The sequence below is a fragment of the Papaver somniferum genome, chromosome 6 (assembly GCF_003573695.1).
Source record: "Papaver somniferum cultivar HN1 chromosome 6, ASM357369v1, whole genome shotgun sequence".
Taxonomy (NCBI): Eukaryota; Viridiplantae; Streptophyta; class Magnoliopsida; order Ranunculales; family Papaveraceae; genus Papaver; species Papaver somniferum.
In genome coordinates, this window is record NC_039363.1 from 125422101 (window position 1) to 125440875 (window position 18775).

The window sequence follows — 18775 nt, forward strand, 5'->3', positions numbered from 1 at the left end:
GCTGCTCAGTGATCATCCCCGTTCCTCAAAGGTTTGATGTGTTCCGGGAGGTTCCAGGTTCGAATCTCTGATGGCGTAATACTTCAGAATTTGACATGAAAAATATAGTTAGCTTGCCCCCCTTCCGACATAATCAGTCCGTCCCCCTAACCGCTTCGACTCCCTTGGCTGGTTCCTCACGAGGCCCGCTGGTAGGCTAGCACCGCAACCTGTTCAACAAATGTAGTATATTGTTGTAACTCTGCCTACTAGGCTTCCAACTTGTTTTTTTTTTTTTTTTGTAATAGTATTCTTTATCAAAAGAAAAAAAAAAGTGGGCTTTGCACCTTTGGGGGATGGTTAGCGCTTGGCGCTTGGCAGAGACCGGCCTAGCTAGTAGCTAGTCGATTTTGACGGATATGGGCCATATGGTAACTGACAAGGCCTTATTTTGCTTTTCCCCAGGTGTCCCATGTAGCCAGTTGGTTTTGACGGATATGGGTCGACCCGTTTTAATACCGTGACCACTTTTTCTTCTAAACCCTGAATCCCTTCCCCTAAAATCCTACCATTTCGTTTTACCTCTCTTTGACTGCCATTAACGCAGCTACTGCTACAGCTCTCCTGATATCGCCCTGCAATCCCTTCCTTTCGACCTTAAGCAGGTAACAACCTCTCCTTAATCTTAATTCTCTGTTATGATTAAATTGAGTATTTAGTTCAATTAATTTAGTTTTGTATCGAAACTTTTTAGGGCAGAGTTTTACATGTGAAGTGATGAATGTCTCAGTAATCTTAGTTCCAAGAATTATGTTATTGGTTCTACACTGCACAATCACCTCTACGTCTTTGTTTTTTCAATATTTATTTGGATGTATTCTATTCATGTGAAATTAAATTATTGATTGATAATATTATTTGAGCAACAAACTGTTTTACTGGATATAATTATTTCTTGATTTCTTAAGTCGAATTTGATTGTGTTTTAATGCAACAATGTCAGCAGTTGGATTGTCTCGTGTCCTCCTTGTTAGATCGCGTTGAGCTAAAATGGGGAGGAAAGATAAGGCTAAGATGAAAAAGAAACAAAGAGACAATGAGAAGGAAGAAGTTAAAGTTAGTGCACGGGATAGCATCGCCGCTACTGGCTCACGAAACAAGAAGGAAGTGAAAGTCATAAATGATGATCGTTTTGTTTCAATGCATTCTGATCCAAGATTCCAGGCAGTTCCAAATCAACAGTCGAAGGTTACTATTGATAAGCGATTTAAGGATGTGCTGTCGAAGGGATTCTCATCCTCTTCTGCTCGTGTTGACAAGAGAGGTAAGACGAAAAACATGAACTCCGAAAACCCTCTACGCCATTACTATCGCCAGGACGAAGAAGAGAATAAGAAGGAAGACCAGGAAAGTGATGACGATGATGAAAATGAGAAGAGTGGAAAGAATGAGAAAGCCAAAGTGCAAAAACATGATCTTAAGATATTGAAGTCTGACTCTGATAGTGAATCCGAGGAGTCGGAATCAGGAGAGGAGTTAAGCGATGATACATCGTCTTCGACTGGTTCTGATACTGATGAGGATGATGCAGGTTATTTGGAAGATGTACCTGAGGAGCCGGTGAGTTTAGGTTTCATTTTTGAGTTTTGTGTACGGACAATTATGACCAAACTACTCACTGTTGAAAGCTTAATTACACCTAGTTATGCATGCTTTTCTCTTCATGTAATCCCTTTTCTTCGAAGCAGGAAGAAAACATACCTGTGATTGAGCAAGAGACTCGTAGACTGGCGATTGTTAACATGGACTGGAGTCAAGTTCGGGTGCGTAATTCTGTCGCTGTACCTCTCTCCCTCTCTCATGTATATAAAACACACGTCTTAGTAGTGTTATTTCCCTGCATATTTTAAGCAATTCTATCCAAATCTACAAATTGTCCTTAAATAGTATCTACGCCTCTGCGGCTCTGCCAATATGGGAACAACCAAAAAAAGTTATGACTTAAATAATCCCATCCAAGACTTTGTAGCAGATACACACGCATGCACTTGATTTCTAGGAACTTGTAGTATCAGTTCCCTAAAATTTTGATAATGTAGTTTGGATGATCTTACCGCGGGAAATTTTGGAGATCTCTGAGGTTATTTATATTTACTTAGTGTAAATAAAGTGAGTTTCAAATTCTTGTTGGATGATGAGAAAGTGTCTGGAATGTATAGTTTTAACTTTGGAGTATTAAAAGATGCTCAATATATTGTTCATGTAGATTATAAACTGATCCATACAATTCTTTATTAATGCTATTTCTTGTGCAAGAGAGTTATTTGTTAGCTTTCATTATTGAGATATATGTTGTGTTTCTTGTTGCATGATTTTTAATACATTAGTTTAGTTCCTATCTGAATGCTGTGATGTTGTATAGGCTGCTGATCTATTTGTAGTGATGAGTTCCTTTCTTCCTAAAAGTGGGAAAATTGTGTCTATTGCTGTGTATCCATCTGAGTTTGGGCTTAAGCGTATGGAAGAGGAAGCAGTGAAGGGTCCAGTTGGTTTATTTGACAACGGCAAAGAGAAGAGTGACGACGACGACGACGACGATGATGGTGATGATGAAATTGACGAAGAAAAGTTGCGTGCTTATGAGAAAAGTCGCCTAAGGTAATCACATAACTGCAGAACTATTTCCATGTTCTTACTTTCAGTTTTTTTTTTTTTTTTGTTGTATATATCCTGGAGTTAATATTATAATCATAGCTGTTTCTTAATTTGGAAAAGCCAATGACTATGATGATGGTAAAGTTAGTTTCTGTTCTGCATTCTTGGTGTTGATACTACTTCTACTAGTAGGCACATCATTATGCTTCCAGCTTCTTAACGAGCTTTCTTTGGCCTTACTACATTGTATTTCTGGATATCTTTATATGCTATCTACAATAATTTGAACAAGTTCGATATATCATTGGTTAAGTTATTGTGTATGTTTAATTTCAGGTATTATTATGCGGTTGTGGAGTGTGATTCGAGCGATACAGCAGATTACCTGTACAAAAATTGTGATGGTATTGAATTCGAAAGAACATCAAATGTGTTGGATCTGCGGTTTATACCCGATTCTATGGAATTTAAGCATCCCCCGAGGGACATCGCTACAGAGGTACTATTCTTTGACATGTTTTTTTTTGAACTAACTTATGAAGCGGAACAGTGTTACATATATACATGCTTCTGAAATATTCTGCTATTACGGTGCTTCACTTCTAAGACTAGATAACTTTTCAGTTGATGTGTTAGTCGTTTCACTGGTAGAATATGAATGCTCAGTTGTTGTTTTTTCACTTCAGGCACCTACGAATTATGAAGGTATAGATTTTCAAACTCGTGCACTGCAGCATAGCAACCTTGAACTTACGTGGGACGAAGATGAGCCACAACGTATTAAGGCCCTGAAACGAACTTTCAATGCTGACCAGGTTGGTGATTATTGTTATGATCCTATTACTGGAGTGATCTGGTTTGGTTTAGTAACTTTGAATGTTACAAGACATTCGAGGTATTAAACAAGTTTGTGTAATTTAATGATTAAGGTCGCCTTGTGGGTTTCCAGTCCAGTATAATATGTAGGGACAAGTCATTTCATGATAATCTGAATATTTAAATTCTGCACGGGACGAGAATGAGATGCTTAATTAAAGTCCCATTTTAAATTTTCCCTAGCATTAGCTATATATTTATTCCTAATGCTACGCTGACAAGTGATATTCACTTCTATAGCTTGCTGAATCGGAGATGAATGCTTATTTAGCTTCTGATGTAAGTGATGATGATGATGATGAAGATGAGATCGACGCTCAGGATGACCAATCCAAAGAAAAGCTTTCTAAAGCAGAGAAGTATCGGGTTCTCTTTGAGAAGGGTGATGAGGGTTCAGATGGAGGAGATGATGATGAGGATGGGAACAAGGATATGGAGGTTACTTTCAATACTGGATTAGAAGACTTAAGTAAGCGCATTCTTGAGAAGAAAAAGGACAAGGAGTCTGAAACAGTGTGGAATCAGTATCTTAGAAAGAAGAGTGAGAAAAAGAAGGCAAGAAAGAACGCTTCTAAGCACTCGTCAGAGGATGAGAGTAGTGGCAGTGGTCGAGATGAAGCTGAACAGGATGACTTTTTCATTGACGAATCTGCAGTTAAATTCAGGAAGGGGGGTAAAAATAATCGCAAGGAAAAGCAGCTTGAAGATACAGATAAGGAACATGAAGCCAGCAAAGCAGAACTGGAATTACTTCTCGCTGATGACCAGGAGGCAAACAACGGTTTAAAGGGATATAATATTAAACGTAACAAAGCTAAGGGGAAAAAGGAAGATCCGTCCGAAGATAAAATACCCGCGGCTGATTACACCGATCCTCGATTTCAAAATCTTTATAAATCTCCTCTTTTTGCGTTGGATCCTACAGATCCACAGTACAAAAGGTACGCTGCTTGCTTTACACACCCACTAATAAGTTCTCCAGTACCAGATATATCCAATATATTTACACATTTGAATGCTGAATCAAATCCTGTTCAATATATTCCTAACTAGACGAATTAAGCTGTTCCTTTTGATGACAAGTCATTCTTGAGCATTGGAAAGGCTGTAACCCTTACTGGGTTGTGATCATCAGATAGAGTAGAACTCTGCATAAGTATATGCCCCAGAGGTGCATAGCATGCACTTATCCCACTTCTCTATGTGTGTCGTTTACCATATAGAACATTGGACCATGTCGTGTACCCAAGCTAGTCTTCTTCTCATTGAACTGTATTTGTATCAGTTTGGTTTTCTGAAATATTTCTAATGGACAAGAATTTGGATGGATATTGCAGAAGTGCAGCTTATGCTCGTCAAGTGGGAGCACAGAAGCAAAATGGTGTCCATGGAGATTTAGGCAATGGGGAAGAATTGACACCACAAGTTCAATTGTCCTCCGACAACTCTGTGCCCGGCAAAAAGGTGGAGGATGACTTGAAATCTGAGGAAATGCCAAGTTCTTCAAAGAAAGAGAAGCTCGAGCTTTCATCCTTGGTCCGATCTCTTAAGAGGAAGTCTCAACAAGCTCAAATTCCGTCTTCCTCCGATAAACGTTCAAGAAAAAACTCAGAATCCAAAGCCCATGGTAAATCGAGTAACAATAATGAGGATAACGGACTTTCATCTATGGTTCATTCTATCAAGAGAAAGATCAAGAAGTGAGAAGATTAACATGGAGTAGCCATTCCATTCCATCTCCATGTAGCTGTTCTCGGACATCCGATAATCTCTTAGGAATCCTCAAATTTTCGTGTCCTTTGATTTTCTCTGTCATGTATGACCCTCCTCATGGATAGAAAACTCTAGGTCTGAAGGCAGTTGTTGCCAGAATTTCTGTTCTCCTTCTTCATGAATTCTGCAAAGCAGAAAGTTGCAATTTTATTTATTTACTTGATGAATGATACAAGATGCGATGAGTATTTTCTTTTTTTTATGAAATTCAAGTATTATGGAGTTTAGGTGGTCGACCACAAAAACTGCTGAGAAATAATTATGTACACAAAAAGGGTCAAAGCGGAGTTACCTAGAAAGGAAGAAAGTAATCCGGATTCCTGACCGGCCGAAGGTCGTATTTTCGTTAGCGTGCCACGTGGGCCACTACATCCCTTGTTTTTTAAGCATCGATAGAAACCCCGGGTTTATTAAAACCCGATCCGTTTTATCACATTCCCTTTCCTTTTTTCCTGTAGAAGTTTTGATAGAGGAGTTCCTCTTTTATTTCCACACGGCTAATAATAACAAAGAGATCTCGGCCTGGCTTACAGCAGAAAGAAGCAAGCAAGAAGAAGGTAGATCGATAATCTGAGAAATCTGAACATCGTCTAGTAGTATAACCAAACAGCCAACACGAGCTTCTAAATCTTCTCTTCAAACTAACCCAAAGAAAAAATCCAACAGAAAATACAAACTCTCATGTCTTAAATAATCTATTAATTATTCTAAAACCACATTTCATTTTGGTTTTAGGGTAGAAGAGTAAAGCAGAATTTTTTTTTTTTTTTTCCTTTTTTTTCATCTTCACTTTTTCTTGCTTGGTGGTGTTGGTGGTTGCTGCACAAGATTCAATGGTATTCTGAGGTTAGTTATACTCTGTCTCAGTATTTTATCCATTTTGGTTGTCTTGTGCGAGTTTTTTTCTAAGCTCAAGTTCGTCTTTTTTTTTTTTTTTTGTTTTTGTTTTGGGGTTAGAAACTTAGAACCTGGAAATTTAGTACATTTTTTGTTTTTAGATTTAATTGCATAGACCGATGTGGTGAAGTTAGGGTTTTGATCTGTGCGACAATGTGGTTAAGTTATGCATAAGTGGAGATTAATCAATCTTTATCGCACTTCAAATGTGTGGAATATGGTAATACTTCCACTGGATTTCTGGAGAATTCTTAACTCGTGTTTTGATAGTTTTACGGTAAGGCGGTGGAGCTGTTCGCATTGTTCCATTGTCTTATAAGTAGTTGGTTGTTTTATTGTGATGGCTGTAATTTCTCTCGAAATGGTGGAGAGTGGATCTGCGACTTTTTGAGATGGTTGATTCTTGTTTTTGTTTTTAGCATCTTGTTATAGTCTCTTTGGAATGTGGAACTTGGAAATTTTCAATGGTTGAACTTACACCTCGTAGAATTCATGACTTGATCACCTGCACTTGTAATGTTATTGTCATATCACCTCTTATCATACTTTGTTTCTAGTTTCTGTCGTGGTATTGTGTAAACTCTGAAATTTAAGAGGTTTTTATACGCCTAAGAATCTGCACACCCTCAGCTACCATATTTTTTTTGGTTTATTGCTGATTGTTCTATGGATTGCACCTAAACAATTGTGTCCTAAGCTTATGTAAATTTGAACTTTGGTGTGAGAACTGTCAGCACTATCTGGTGGATATTCAAATTTTGAAAGTCTGAAAAATGACCGAGTAGTCAAGTTTATGGAGATTAAATTTTTAATTTTATTTGAAGTTTAGATATGTTTATGGAGGCACATGGGTTGTGAAAGTATTGTGAAATTTCACAACTTTTGCCTCTTTTTTTTTAAAAGCTCTATTCAAACTTCAATCAGAACCTAACGTTCATCCCGTCAGAGTTTATGTTTGGCTCATGATACAATTTAGAAACCTCAACCGTAGTAAGTGAACTCCAAAACCTTTTGTTTTAGAATGTGCAACTGTATGTACCTCCTTAGTCATTTTCTTGGTGTCGAATGCCCACTTCTTGTTTTGGTATTGATAAGTCGTTAATGTTTGTTACGGCTCTCTCTTGTGAACTACTTACCATCTATTACTAACCCTCTTTGTCATGTCTCTCGCAGGAATGTCAAGATACATCTGAACACCTTCAAACCAGGACTGTTTCCTCTCTTAAAAAGGTGACCATGTTTTTTGATCTGCTATTGCTGATAATCAGGACGGAGCTCTATATTGCTCACTGACTTGAAGTTTTTAATTGTATTACAGATCTAAGTGTAAGCTGTTTGGATATCCAGATATATTTTAGGCTGAGTTATGGATGTTACTTCCCCAATTCAGGAAGATTGTCTCATAGCAAAGTGTCCGGGCTCTAAGCAAGAAGCTGGGGATCAAACACATGAATTCAGCTTTGGGAATGGACAAACGAAAGCTGTGGACACTTCTTCTTCGACAAAGGAAAATAGTCTCAGAATGGAAAACTCAAGCTCACTCAATAGTTTAGAACAGAAACATGATTGTGGCCCTGAAGATGTACACCACGACACAAATTCTTCTCAGACAAAAGAAAATGACATCAAAATTACAAGCACAATTCTTGAGCAGAGCATTCTGAATAAAAAAATTGAATCTAGAGCGGGAGAGGAACAAACTGCAGCTATTGAGTTCACTTTTACTAAGCAGAGTTCAAGCCTTGAACAGATTGTTCTGGATAAGAAAGAAAAATCTACCATTGAAGATTCACAGGTTACTGTCATTGATGTCACTATTCCTCCAATTAAGAGTTCAAGCCCTCAGCAGAACATTCTGGAACAAAAGCAGGAATCTGATTTTCAAGTTGCGCAAAGTGAAGTGATAGATGTAGCTTGTCCGACTCAGGAAAATAGTCCTACAATTAACACCAAAGAAAATGTCACTGGAGATGTACAATGTGATACAAATTCTTCTCAGACCAAAGAAAATGGTTTTGTAACAACAAACTCAAGTCTTGAGCAGAGCATTCTGGATCAAAAAGATGAAACTGGTGTGGGAAATGAACAAACTGCAGCTATTGATTTAACTTTGCCAGCGCGGGAAAATGGTACTCTGCAATGTTTAAGTATTAAACTGAGCATTTTGGATCAAAAGCTTGAATCTACCGCTGAAGATGTAAAGATTATGAGTGATGTCACTTTACCAACTCAAGAAAATAGTTCTCCTGTAAAGAGTTCAGGCCATGAACAGAACATTCTGGAACAAAAACAGGAATCTGGTTTTGAAGCGGTGCAACATGAAGCGATCGACATAGCTTCTCCAATTCTGGAAGATAGTCTTAGAATTAAGAATCCAAGTCCTAAACAGAACTTGGTGGAACAAAAACTAGAACCCGACAATGGAGATGGACAAAGTGAAACTCCGGCCTCCAAATTTGCAGGACATGGTATTGGTGACAATGAACTCTTGGAGACTCCTAATTTGAGCAAGAATGTTGAAGTGTCTGAGCCTAAGAAACACAGGGGTTCCCCAAACTCGAAAAAGAAAAAACATGCAGTAAGATCTGCTCTTAGGAGTCCTAGAGTTCTTCGGTCTAGGTTACGTGACACATCTAAGGCACCTGATCCAGTTGGTGTCTCTGAAAATATCAATACTGAAGTAGCTAAAACAAGAAAAAAGAGGAAAAGAACAAATAAAACGTTGGATAACGTATTTGAGAAAACTAAGAAGCGTGTAAGATACTTGCTGAATAAAACAAACTATGAGCATAGCCTGATCGAAGCTTATTCTGGTGATGGCTGGAAAGGATTAAGGTTCGTATTTAGTACGCTTATATTGGTGCATTATTTTGTACTCTAGAGTCATCTAGAGTTTCTTTCCACTTATCTTATGAGTTTTCTCACTGCAGGTTTTATCTGTTTTTGACTTGGTTATTATGTATTGCAGTTCTCCTTTTTAATTTCTAACTATGATGTCAACTCAATAGTAGTTTCTTTTCAGATTGAAAATTCACTAACAGTTTTGGTGACAGCTGTATTGCAAATTTTGCAACTGTTTCTTTGAAGTCCCAAATTTCTGAAAACTACCGGGTGTTACATGTGTTGCACGTGGTGTTAGACATAGAATCATTTCTTCTCGTTAAGGTTAACATAAAAGAAATTGGAAAATCTTGTGGATGACCATAACATAGAGGTGAGTAAGTGTGCTGTTTTCGGACCTCATTAGAGATTTAGAAAATTCAGAAGATGTGGAAGTTTCCGCAGAATTAGTGCTGTGGCGCATTAGACACCATTTATGTTTCAAGAAGTGACAAATTAACGTGAAAAGCATTTGTTGCCCTTTGTTACACAACTAATTATAATTTTCTGATTCATACGTACTCGACTAATATTCTGTAACTGTTGATCCACATATAACAATTGAACGTTGGTTCCATATGTTGACGTGAGTGGAAACATGTTGCATTTTGTTCCATTGATTTTTTGTTTGACTTCTTGACAGGTCTTTTCGTCCTGCCTTATGGTTTATAGTTTCGATATCCCTTTTATAAGTTTTACATAAGATAACGTAATATTGGTAGGTCATGATCCTAGAGTATGTGTGACTCATTTGTGTGTGTCATTCATCTCCTGGAATAAAGAGGTTTATTTAGCTATATAATGACTATCTATTCAATAAATTATCATAGTTATTCTTGGTATGTGTACCCCTGACTGGTTTGTTTTATAGTTTGCTCGATACTGATGAAGGAAGATTGTTTCGTATTGTTTCTCCGTTGCTTTTTGTTAGTAAGGAGGGAGCTTGATCTATAGTAATTTTTATCCGAGCTTTTCTAGATGTCTCACTACTCTTTACACTATGCATTACCATTGGGAACTTACTTATGATTGAAGAGAAGGTTATTTATATTTTGCGAACCTAACTCGTTTCATATATTTGCAGCGCTGAAAAAGTAAGACCAGAGAAAGAGCTTCAACGTGCCACTGCTGAAATTCTACGATGTAAACTGAAAATCCGTGATATGTTTCAACATATTGAATCTTTATGTGATGAAGGAAAATTTCAAGAATCGCTGTTTGACTCTGATGGAGAGATTGACAGTGAGGATGTATGCAAACTGTCTTTATCTCAATAGCTTTATTCACTCTATTCTATAACTGACGTCTTACTTGTTCCAATTTGGCAGATCTTTTGTGCTAAATGCGGGTCAAAGGAGTTGTCTACTGATAATGACATTATACTCTGTGATGGATTTTGCACCCGTGGTTTTCATCAGAAGTGTTTGGATTCCCCCTTGTTGAATGAAGAAAGTAAAACTCAAACCACGTTTGTGATACAAGTGCTATGTTCAGTTTGATATTTTTGTACGAGTGCGGATCTATACCATCTCTTTAATTTTGTCTTGCAGTTCCTCCTGGAGATGAGGGTTGGCTCTGCCCAGCATGTGATTGTAAAGCGGATTGTATCGATTTGCTTAATGACAACCTAGGAACCGATCTATCGATTGAGGATAACTGGGAGGTAAGCTACGAAGCATTTAGTGTTTTATCTGTTTGTATTCTCTGACCAACTGCCCTATTGATGAAGCCCATCCCTGTATTACTCTTTTTCCGTATGCAGAAGGTTTTTCCTGAAGCAGGTACGACAACAGCTGGAAACAAATTGGAGGACTACCTCGGCTTACCATCAGATGACTCTGAGGATGATGATTATGACCCTGATAGGCTAGACTTAGATGAGCAAAAAGACGAGGAAGGCTCAAGTTCTGATGAATCTGATTGTTCTTCTGCATCTGATGACGCGGAGGATTTACCCCAGAAAGATCCATACTTAGGGCTTCCCTCTGATGATTCGGATGATGATGATTATAATCCTGATGCTATGGATGTTGATGAACAAGTTAATAAAGATGAAAGTTCTTCCTCAGGTTTTTCGTCCGACTCTGGAGACTCTGCTCCATTAAGTGATGATGGTAAAGGGTCTTTAGGCGGAGATGAAGTTCGGACGCCCTCTTCAGTAGACGGTCCCAATCCTCTCCATGGCTCTGATCACCAAGGTCCTAAAAAGACTAAAGGAAAGAAAGAGACAATAAATCCCGAGTTGAGATCCATACTTGAGCAAGGAGATGCTTCTCCTATATCAGGAAAACGGACCCGCAAACAGTTTGACTATAAAAAGTTGCACGATGTAAGATTCTTCTCAGTCTTGCATATGTTTGATGCTTTTGCAATGTTTATCATATTCAGCAGTTTATGTATCGCTATGATTAGGAAAAGGCCGTTTACCCTATGCAGCTATTCATACATTTGATCGTATTATTCTTATAACAATTATGGTGAACTCCTACTGGTTAACACACCGAACAAGTTAAATTAACTGCTCAAGAGATGAGAAGATAAGATAATTAAAATGGCGGATGACATTCTATTAGCTATTTGAAAGCATGGCTGACCATTGGTTATGTGGTTTAAAATTTATACTGCTAATGTTTTCCCTCTCGTCCCTTTAACTCCTTGTGGTCAACACACTGGCAAACCCAAGCATGATTACATGATGTATATTTTATGCTACTTAACAGTTTTTACCCTTGGAAACCTCTTGCTGATTTTTTTTTTCTTTTTCTTTTCATGCAGGAGACCTATGGAAATGTTTCTTCTGATTCAAGTGATGATGAAGACTGGGTGGATGCAGATGGAGTGGGTGAAGGAAAGAATAGTGGTGGTGGAAATGAATCTGTTTTATCTCCTATAGAAAACTCGAGAACTACGAGAAGTGGGTCAAATTCCAAGACCACAAAAAATAGTTCAAAGAAGAAAGAAAATGAACAGGAAAGATCCCGGCAGAAACTGGATTTTGAAAATGCAAAGAATATAGTATCTGTTTCACAAAAAGAGGGGAAGGAGCCTGATCTTAGCAAGAAAAGAGCGTCAGCGTCTAACAGACGTGGAAAAGCTGTGGCTCAGGTAATTTTGCAACTTATATCAAGCGAGGCCTGAAAGCACACCGGCAGCAAGTGCATATAGCAACTTCTAATGTTAACCTTCTCGCAGTTGTCCAATCTATGTAAGTCATGGTTTTCTTCCTTAGGCATCATTTACTTATCTTTTTTCATCATGCCATTATTATACAGGAGACCCATGTATCGTCTGATTCACGTGAACATGAAGACTTGGTGGATGTAGATGGGGTGGGGACTAAAAAGGATGGCCAAGGAAAAGAATCAGTCTTATCTTCAAATGAAAATTATAAAACTCCAGGAAGGGGAGAGAATGCCAAAAACACAAGTACTTTAAAAAGAAAGTCAGATAATAAGGAGAAAATATCTGCAAAGAAGCTGAAATTTGGAGGTGCAAATAATACAGCATCTGGTTCAGGGAATCAAGGTTTAGAACCTGATAGTATTGAGAAAAGGGCATCAGCTGCTACGAAACTTGGAAAAGATGTTGCTCAGGTAATATCTGATACATATAGCTGTAGAATTATCACCTGCTTTTACCTTTACATCTGCTTTTTACCCGATCAAATTATTTCAACATTTAGGTTCTACATTGTCACTGCATCCTTGTTTTGGAGCATTTTGAAGTCTTTCTTAACTTCGATGTATTTTCTCTGAATTCGGTTAGTTAATCAACTTTTAGGATTCCTATATCCAGTTCTGATGGATGCATACTCTTTGATTCCTTGGTATATTCATCATTGTTTTGCAAAAAGAAAAACAACAAACATTAAAGTAAACGTGAAAACTTGGAGTTAGTGGACATTATTTTCCGTTAATATATAAATCTGAAGTCCAGGTAATTAGTTATCAAAATTTACCTGTACAGTAAGGATCTGTTTGTTGGCTGTATGCTTGTCAGATTCTGGTAAGCCTAACCCACGGGCAATGTGTCCTATGATTCCTTATAGTGGCGAACCAAACATGACTGACCATGTTACAGCGACAAGTTGTCATCCTTCACTCACTTAGGGAAAATAGTATCATACCTGTTAATAATCATAAGTGTCATACTTACGCTTATAATGGTAAGTGCATTAGTAACATTTTGGAGTTCTACCAATTTCTTAGCACTCCCCTTTAAATGTTTCCTGAAATATGATATGCAGAGGCTCTTTGAAGCATTGAAGGAAAATGAGTATCCAACGCCGGAAACAAAGGAAAAATTGGCAGAAGAATTAGGACTCACTGTCCAACAGGTCTCTTCTAATGTTCCCTTTCAATTAGAGATACTATATTTGTATGGAACTTTCATATTTTCCCCGGGGATTTTACGAATCTATAAATAAGAATTTTAGGGAACTTGAATTCCTTGGGCGTGTTTGTTGTCTACATGCAAGCAATTTCTTCGTTTGAGTTTTCCAATGCAACCAATTTATAAAAATGAAGTTATGAACTACATGAAATCTTGTAATCCATGTCTAAAACCCTGCATTACACCATCACATTGTTCATGCTGATTCTTTTTATTCTATGGATACAGGTCAATAAATGGTTTAATAACACTCGTTGGAGCCTGCGCCATTCAAGTGGTAAAAAAAATAAAGCTTCTCCAAGCAAAATCAAGCACGTCCAAACAAATGGAAAAAACTCCGACACTGAACAAAGCAGCCTTCCTAATAGTGATGCTATTGTGAATGTTATGCCAGAACAAGAACCAGGTTCAGCAGTTGCGGATAAGGCTGGTAAAAGAGATAAAGCTTCCCCAAGCAAGAACGCGCTTGCCCAAACAAGTGGAAAAACTGGCAAGGCTAAACAAAAGAACGTTCTCGATAGTAAAGCTGTGTCAAATGTCAAGCAGGAAAGAGAACTGAGTTCTGCAGTTAATGGCAAGGCTGCTAAAAGAGATAATAAAGCTTCTCCAAGCAAGAGCAAGCTTGCTCAAACAAATGGAAAAGGAGCCAAGGCTAAAGAAAAGAAAACTCCTGGCAGAGTTGCTGTTTCGAAAGCTAAGCAGGAACAAAACCCAGGTTCCCCAATTAATAACAAGGCCGTTGCAGCTGAAAGCAGTCCACAGAAATCACTCAGCTCAAACCTGAGAAACAAAAGAAGAAAAACTGACGTGGAAGATAAAACATCGACAGAGGTGCAAACAACAGTAAAATCTAGTAATCCTGCAGGTTCCAGCAAATCACAAACACCTCCAAGAAGAAGTAGCCAAAGAAACACAAAGCAGGAGGCGACTCAGACGCAGGAGGTTCAAACACCAGTAAAACCTAGTAATCCTGCAGGTTCCAGCACATCAGAAACACCTCTAAGAAGAAGTAGCCAAAGAAACACAAAGCAGGAGGCGACTCAGAAGCAGGAGGTTCAAACACCAGTAAAACCTAGTAGACCAGAAGGTTCCAGCAAATCACCAGCACCTCCAAGAAGAAGTAGCCAAAGAAACACAAAGCAGGAGGCGACTCAGACGCAGGAGGTTCAAACACCAGCAAAACCTAACAAGCCAACAGGTTTCAGTAAATCACAAACACCTACGAGAAGAAGCAGTCGAAACACAAAGCAGGAGGTGACTCAAACGCAGGTTAGGACTAGAAGTAGAAGATCAATTGGGTGAAATAGGTGTAGGAAAGATATCAAATGTTGAATTCCATGTAATTTTTGGTTGGCAGTTTTTGGCCTCTTGCACTGGTAGTTATAGAGTAGATTCATCCATTCCATCTTATTTCTCATGGGATCCTGCTATTTGTTAGCAGCCTAGAATTCCATGGAGACATTTTTACAGGTTTTGAATGCGCACAAGTCAATATTGATATGCATTTAAAAATTTTAATCTCTTGTACTGTCAGTAAACTCCCATGTCTTAGTCCCCCTCATAGTACGGCTGAGTGAATGTTTCAACTCTGTTTACTGTAGTAGTCATTCTGATCATCTTTTATTCTCATGCACGTTCACACTTCACATATAAACAGTTCCTGTAAAGCCGGGCTGCTAGCTTTAAATTGTTAAGGGTCCATGTTTGCTTGTAAAAGTATCATAGAATCCAACATCTATGATCGGATTTGCTGGCTAGCAAACAAATGAAATGGAAACACTGAACACAGATTTGACTCATCTGAGTGACAACCATAATCACTTTTCTTTCTACATAAAACTATATTATTATAGAAGAAAACAAAATAGAAAACAGTATTAGGTTGTTGATGTTGGTCTGTTTAATCCTAGTCCACGAGCTCTTGATCTGATCAACAGTTGAGAAGATATTCACATACTCTGTTCGTTTTTAAAAAATAAACTTGTTTGATTTTCACAAAAATTAAAAAAAACTAATCATTGGAGTCACTTTTATATATTTTTTCCTAATCTATCATTTGGTCTCCACTCATCTCTTATTAGAGAAAGAGGAGAAAAAAATGGTCTCTTTTTTATATTATGAAAAAAAATGGAGAGAGAAAAATGGTCCCTCTATGAATATATTAGTAAAATCATACATTTGACTTTCCATATATGAAAACAAACCTATTTTTTTGACATATCAAAAAAAAAAACCTGGTTATTTTTTGAAAACGGAGGAAGTAATTTTCTATCATTCTTAACAACTACTCATTTGAATCGAAAACCCTGAATCCGGAAAGTTTCACCAACAGTAGGCATTTAAGAACTGAACAAAGAACAATAGCCCATGGCCTGCACCACAGATAAAAACCTCAGCCCCTCATTTAAATACTTAATATATTAAGATGCATAAAAAAAGTATTACATGAACCTAATTCGACATTTAAGTTCTGTACGTACTTGTAAGCATTGAAATATATAGATATAGACATTGACACAATTTAATATTTAAATTCAATCAACACAACACATAGGTTTGACGCTTGGAAACTATCAAGGGCCAACCATCATTTAACTGAAACAAGCGACTTTTTGACGATGTGGCACACGACAGCGTGCAAGTTATCAAAGACAGAGATTCAAATTAAGTGGATTATCATCGGTTGATGATGACGATGATTGACCATTTGAGAACACTACTTGGTGTGGATGATGATTATCAACATGAAAACTTCCAGGCCATATCATATCAGTATGTGTTGTTGTTGTCGAGTGTTGCTTTGCCGGCTGTGTAATCGCACTACACGAGGCTTCCCCATCAATAAAATGGCCAACAGTGTTTCCATCTGATATGTTTGGATTTTGCACGACCATCGAGTGAGTACTAACACCAAGTGTTCTTGGAGTAGTATGAATGTAAGGTAAACTCATCATCATTAGCTTATGGGAATGATACCTTCTAGCAACTCCTCTTTCTCTCTTGTGAGCATTTTGATGACCACCTAATGCTTGTGAGCTATAGAACTTCCTCATGCAGAAGTTGCATGTAAAGATCTTGTGGAATGTGGGTTTTGTTTGATGATACTCTTTAGATTCCCTGCTGCTAGATGTTCTACCAAGCATTAATTCTAAACATTCTCTCTTGTTGCTGTTGTTGTTGGTTCTGATCGGACCATTGTTGTCTTGATTGCTCACTTGAATTTCTCTTGTTGGATAACTTTCAGCATGTTGTTGTGTAACATGTTGTTGTGTAACTGCTTCTCTCTGGGAGATCATTTGGACCCTTTGTATATTCTCCATAAATTCAGATGTGATATAATGAGAATTAAGCTGAGGAAGAAACTAAAGAGAAGGAGATATCGATTGATTGGGTTCCCTATGCTTTTAAAAATGAGTAGATCGAAGGGAATAAATAACAAGAGAGAGTGGTAGGGTTGAATAAGTAACAACTGAAGTTGAACTACTAAATAAAGGGAAGAGTTAGTGGTGGTGGGACCACCTAGTTTGTGACGCTTATATGAGGTTGAAGTTCCAGGGGATCCACGAGTATTCGAAGTAACCCAAAATTTGTAGCATGAACCAAAAAGAAATCGTAAAGGAGAAGATCCGTTGACACATATATTCTCACATATTTCACAAATTTCAATATCGGTGGACATTTATTTATAAAATCCAAATGATGATAAATTTGAAGTTAATTTTTTGGTACTATATTCTTGTTATACAGCTCTATATTCTTATTAAAGCTAGTGTCTCCAGATATTAAACCTCACGATCTACCATTTTAAAAATTAACATTGAAATTAACATTTTGATACTTTACTCAAATTCAATTAATCTACTAACTAAAAACCTACATCATATTCTAAAGTTTGATCCATAACCTAAAATATGAACCAGAACATATTATATCCGAAATGACCACAAGTTTACCAATGTTAACTAATGCTTGTCACAAAATTAGCAGCCTAACCCAGCATCTATCATGTGAGTTTAGATCTACCTTCGTAGTGCACTTGTTAACCGAAACGAAAACTTGTCTCTTTACCTAAAATTTGCCACATGACCTCAAATAAGACAAAATTTGCAAGGAATCCCAAATCATTGCATGGCTAACTCATATTTTCCCCCGCATCCCAGACTCATCTTTAGCATAATAAAATAATGCTCAATCAGTGAGATCAGAACCTATGACCTAATAAATTTGCTACGAGAATAAAATTGTTCTGGCGATCTATATTGTATAGTGACTTGGTACTTGCCACTGTCCGAAATCCAAAAGCTTGACACAAATTTTTTCATGTGATCCGAATTCGATTAATGGCCCAAAATCTGTCTCGTTGGGAAGAAAAATTACCTCCTGACTCAAAATCCATACTTCAACCTGAAAGATGACCATGATTTAAAATCCACAATGTTAGCTTGTATCTTCAATTGTATCCCAAAACTTGTCTCAACCTCCTTGACGAATATGATGCACCATCGTCTTAAATGCACCCAAACAACCAAAAATATACCATATGGTTGGAGGAGACAACATGTTACCTATTGGGCTAATGTAGGCGGGTTTGGCGGGTCTAAATGTGTTAATTCATTTATTAATTAAACCTATCAATCGTTCACTGTATTCTAATCTAAGCGGCTTAATCCTAGCGATGATAATTTACCCCCGTAAATATTATTATGAACCATAATCTAAAAAAAGAAAGGTTAGGGTTCCGTGGAGTTAAAAGGTTCGGGTTAACGCTACTAATTATACATATGACTCAAAATATGTTATTATAACAACAAAAAATTTCCCAAGGCCTAGAAATTGGCGTATGATCTTAGTTGTGTCTTGCGACCCAACTATTCAAACTTGTTAATGTGACTGGGAATCTACTATGTGAGTGACAAAAATTCACTAGTTGAATTGAATCATGACTTAGAATCTCTTCTGATCCAAAATTCATTAAGCGACATGTTGTATACACCTGTAATCCAAAATCTTATGAATGACTTCTCTGTATGCGTTTTAATAACTCGGGGTATGCTTTTAATAATATTAATATAGTTAGAAGTGTGATAGATAAGCAAACAAAACAAAAAAACATTGTTATAAGTTTCTTGATGTAAGGGAAAATCTTACGAGATATCTGCCAATTTTCCACAACTATGAGATGGACAACTACTCAACATAGGATTAGGATGTATCTCGTGGCAGTTTCATTGCCGCGCGATATATATCCTATATATATCCACTCTCACCCACATTTCAACTCACACCTTCTTTACATCTCACATCTCAAATAAGTCTCTACTAT

General features: G+C 37.5%; 3 protein-coding genes across 4 annotated transcripts; 2 read left to right on the forward strand and 1 right to left on the reverse strand.

The window, feature by feature from the left end:
• The first annotated feature begins 536 nt into the window (after nt 1-536).
• Nucleotides 537-5490, forward strand: LOC113289186 (pre-rRNA-processing protein esf1-like). Of its 2 annotated transcripts, none has more exons than XM_026538380.1 (8): nt 537-644; nt 986-1599; nt 1728-1802; nt 2402-2637; nt 2971-3133; nt 3321-3449; nt 3751-4451; nt 4848-5490. In XM_026538380.1, the coding sequence occupies exons 2-8, from the start codon at nt 1030-1032 to the stop codon at nt 5212-5214; spliced, it is 2241 nt and encodes a 746-aa protein (XP_026394165.1). In that variant the 5' UTR covers nt 537-644; nt 986-1029; the 3' UTR covers nt 5215-5490. The 2 variants fall into 2 exon arrangements, with proteins under 2 accessions (XP_026394165.1, XP_026394166.1); XM_026538381.1 differs by having other exon boundaries at nt 556-644; nt 983-1599.
• A 250-nt stretch (nt 5491-5740) lies between these two features.
• Nucleotides 5741-14972, forward strand: LOC113289187 (dentin sialophosphoprotein-like). Its single transcript, XM_026538382.1, has 11 exons — nt 5741-6129; nt 7354-7410; nt 7499-9015; nt 10145-10310; nt 10389-10512; nt 10611-10723; nt 10823-11389; nt 11836-12165; nt 12333-12653; nt 13307-13396; nt 13681-14972. Exons 3-11 carry the CDS (start codon nt 7547-7549, stop codon nt 14752-14754), a joined length of 4254 nt encoding a protein of 1417 aa, XP_026394167.1. The 5' UTR covers nt 5741-6129; nt 7354-7410; nt 7499-7546; the 3' UTR covers nt 14755-14972.
• Nucleotides 14973-16008: 1036 nt separating this feature from the next.
• LOC113286146 (zinc finger protein KNUCKLES-like) lies at nt 16009-16835 on the reverse strand. Its single transcript, XM_026534845.1, has one exon. It carries the CDS (start codon nt 16770-16772, stop codon nt 16098-16100), a length of 675 nt encoding a protein of 224 aa, XP_026390630.1. The 5' UTR covers nt 16773-16835; the 3' UTR covers nt 16009-16097.
• Between the last annotated feature and the right edge of the window lie 1940 nt (nt 16836-18775).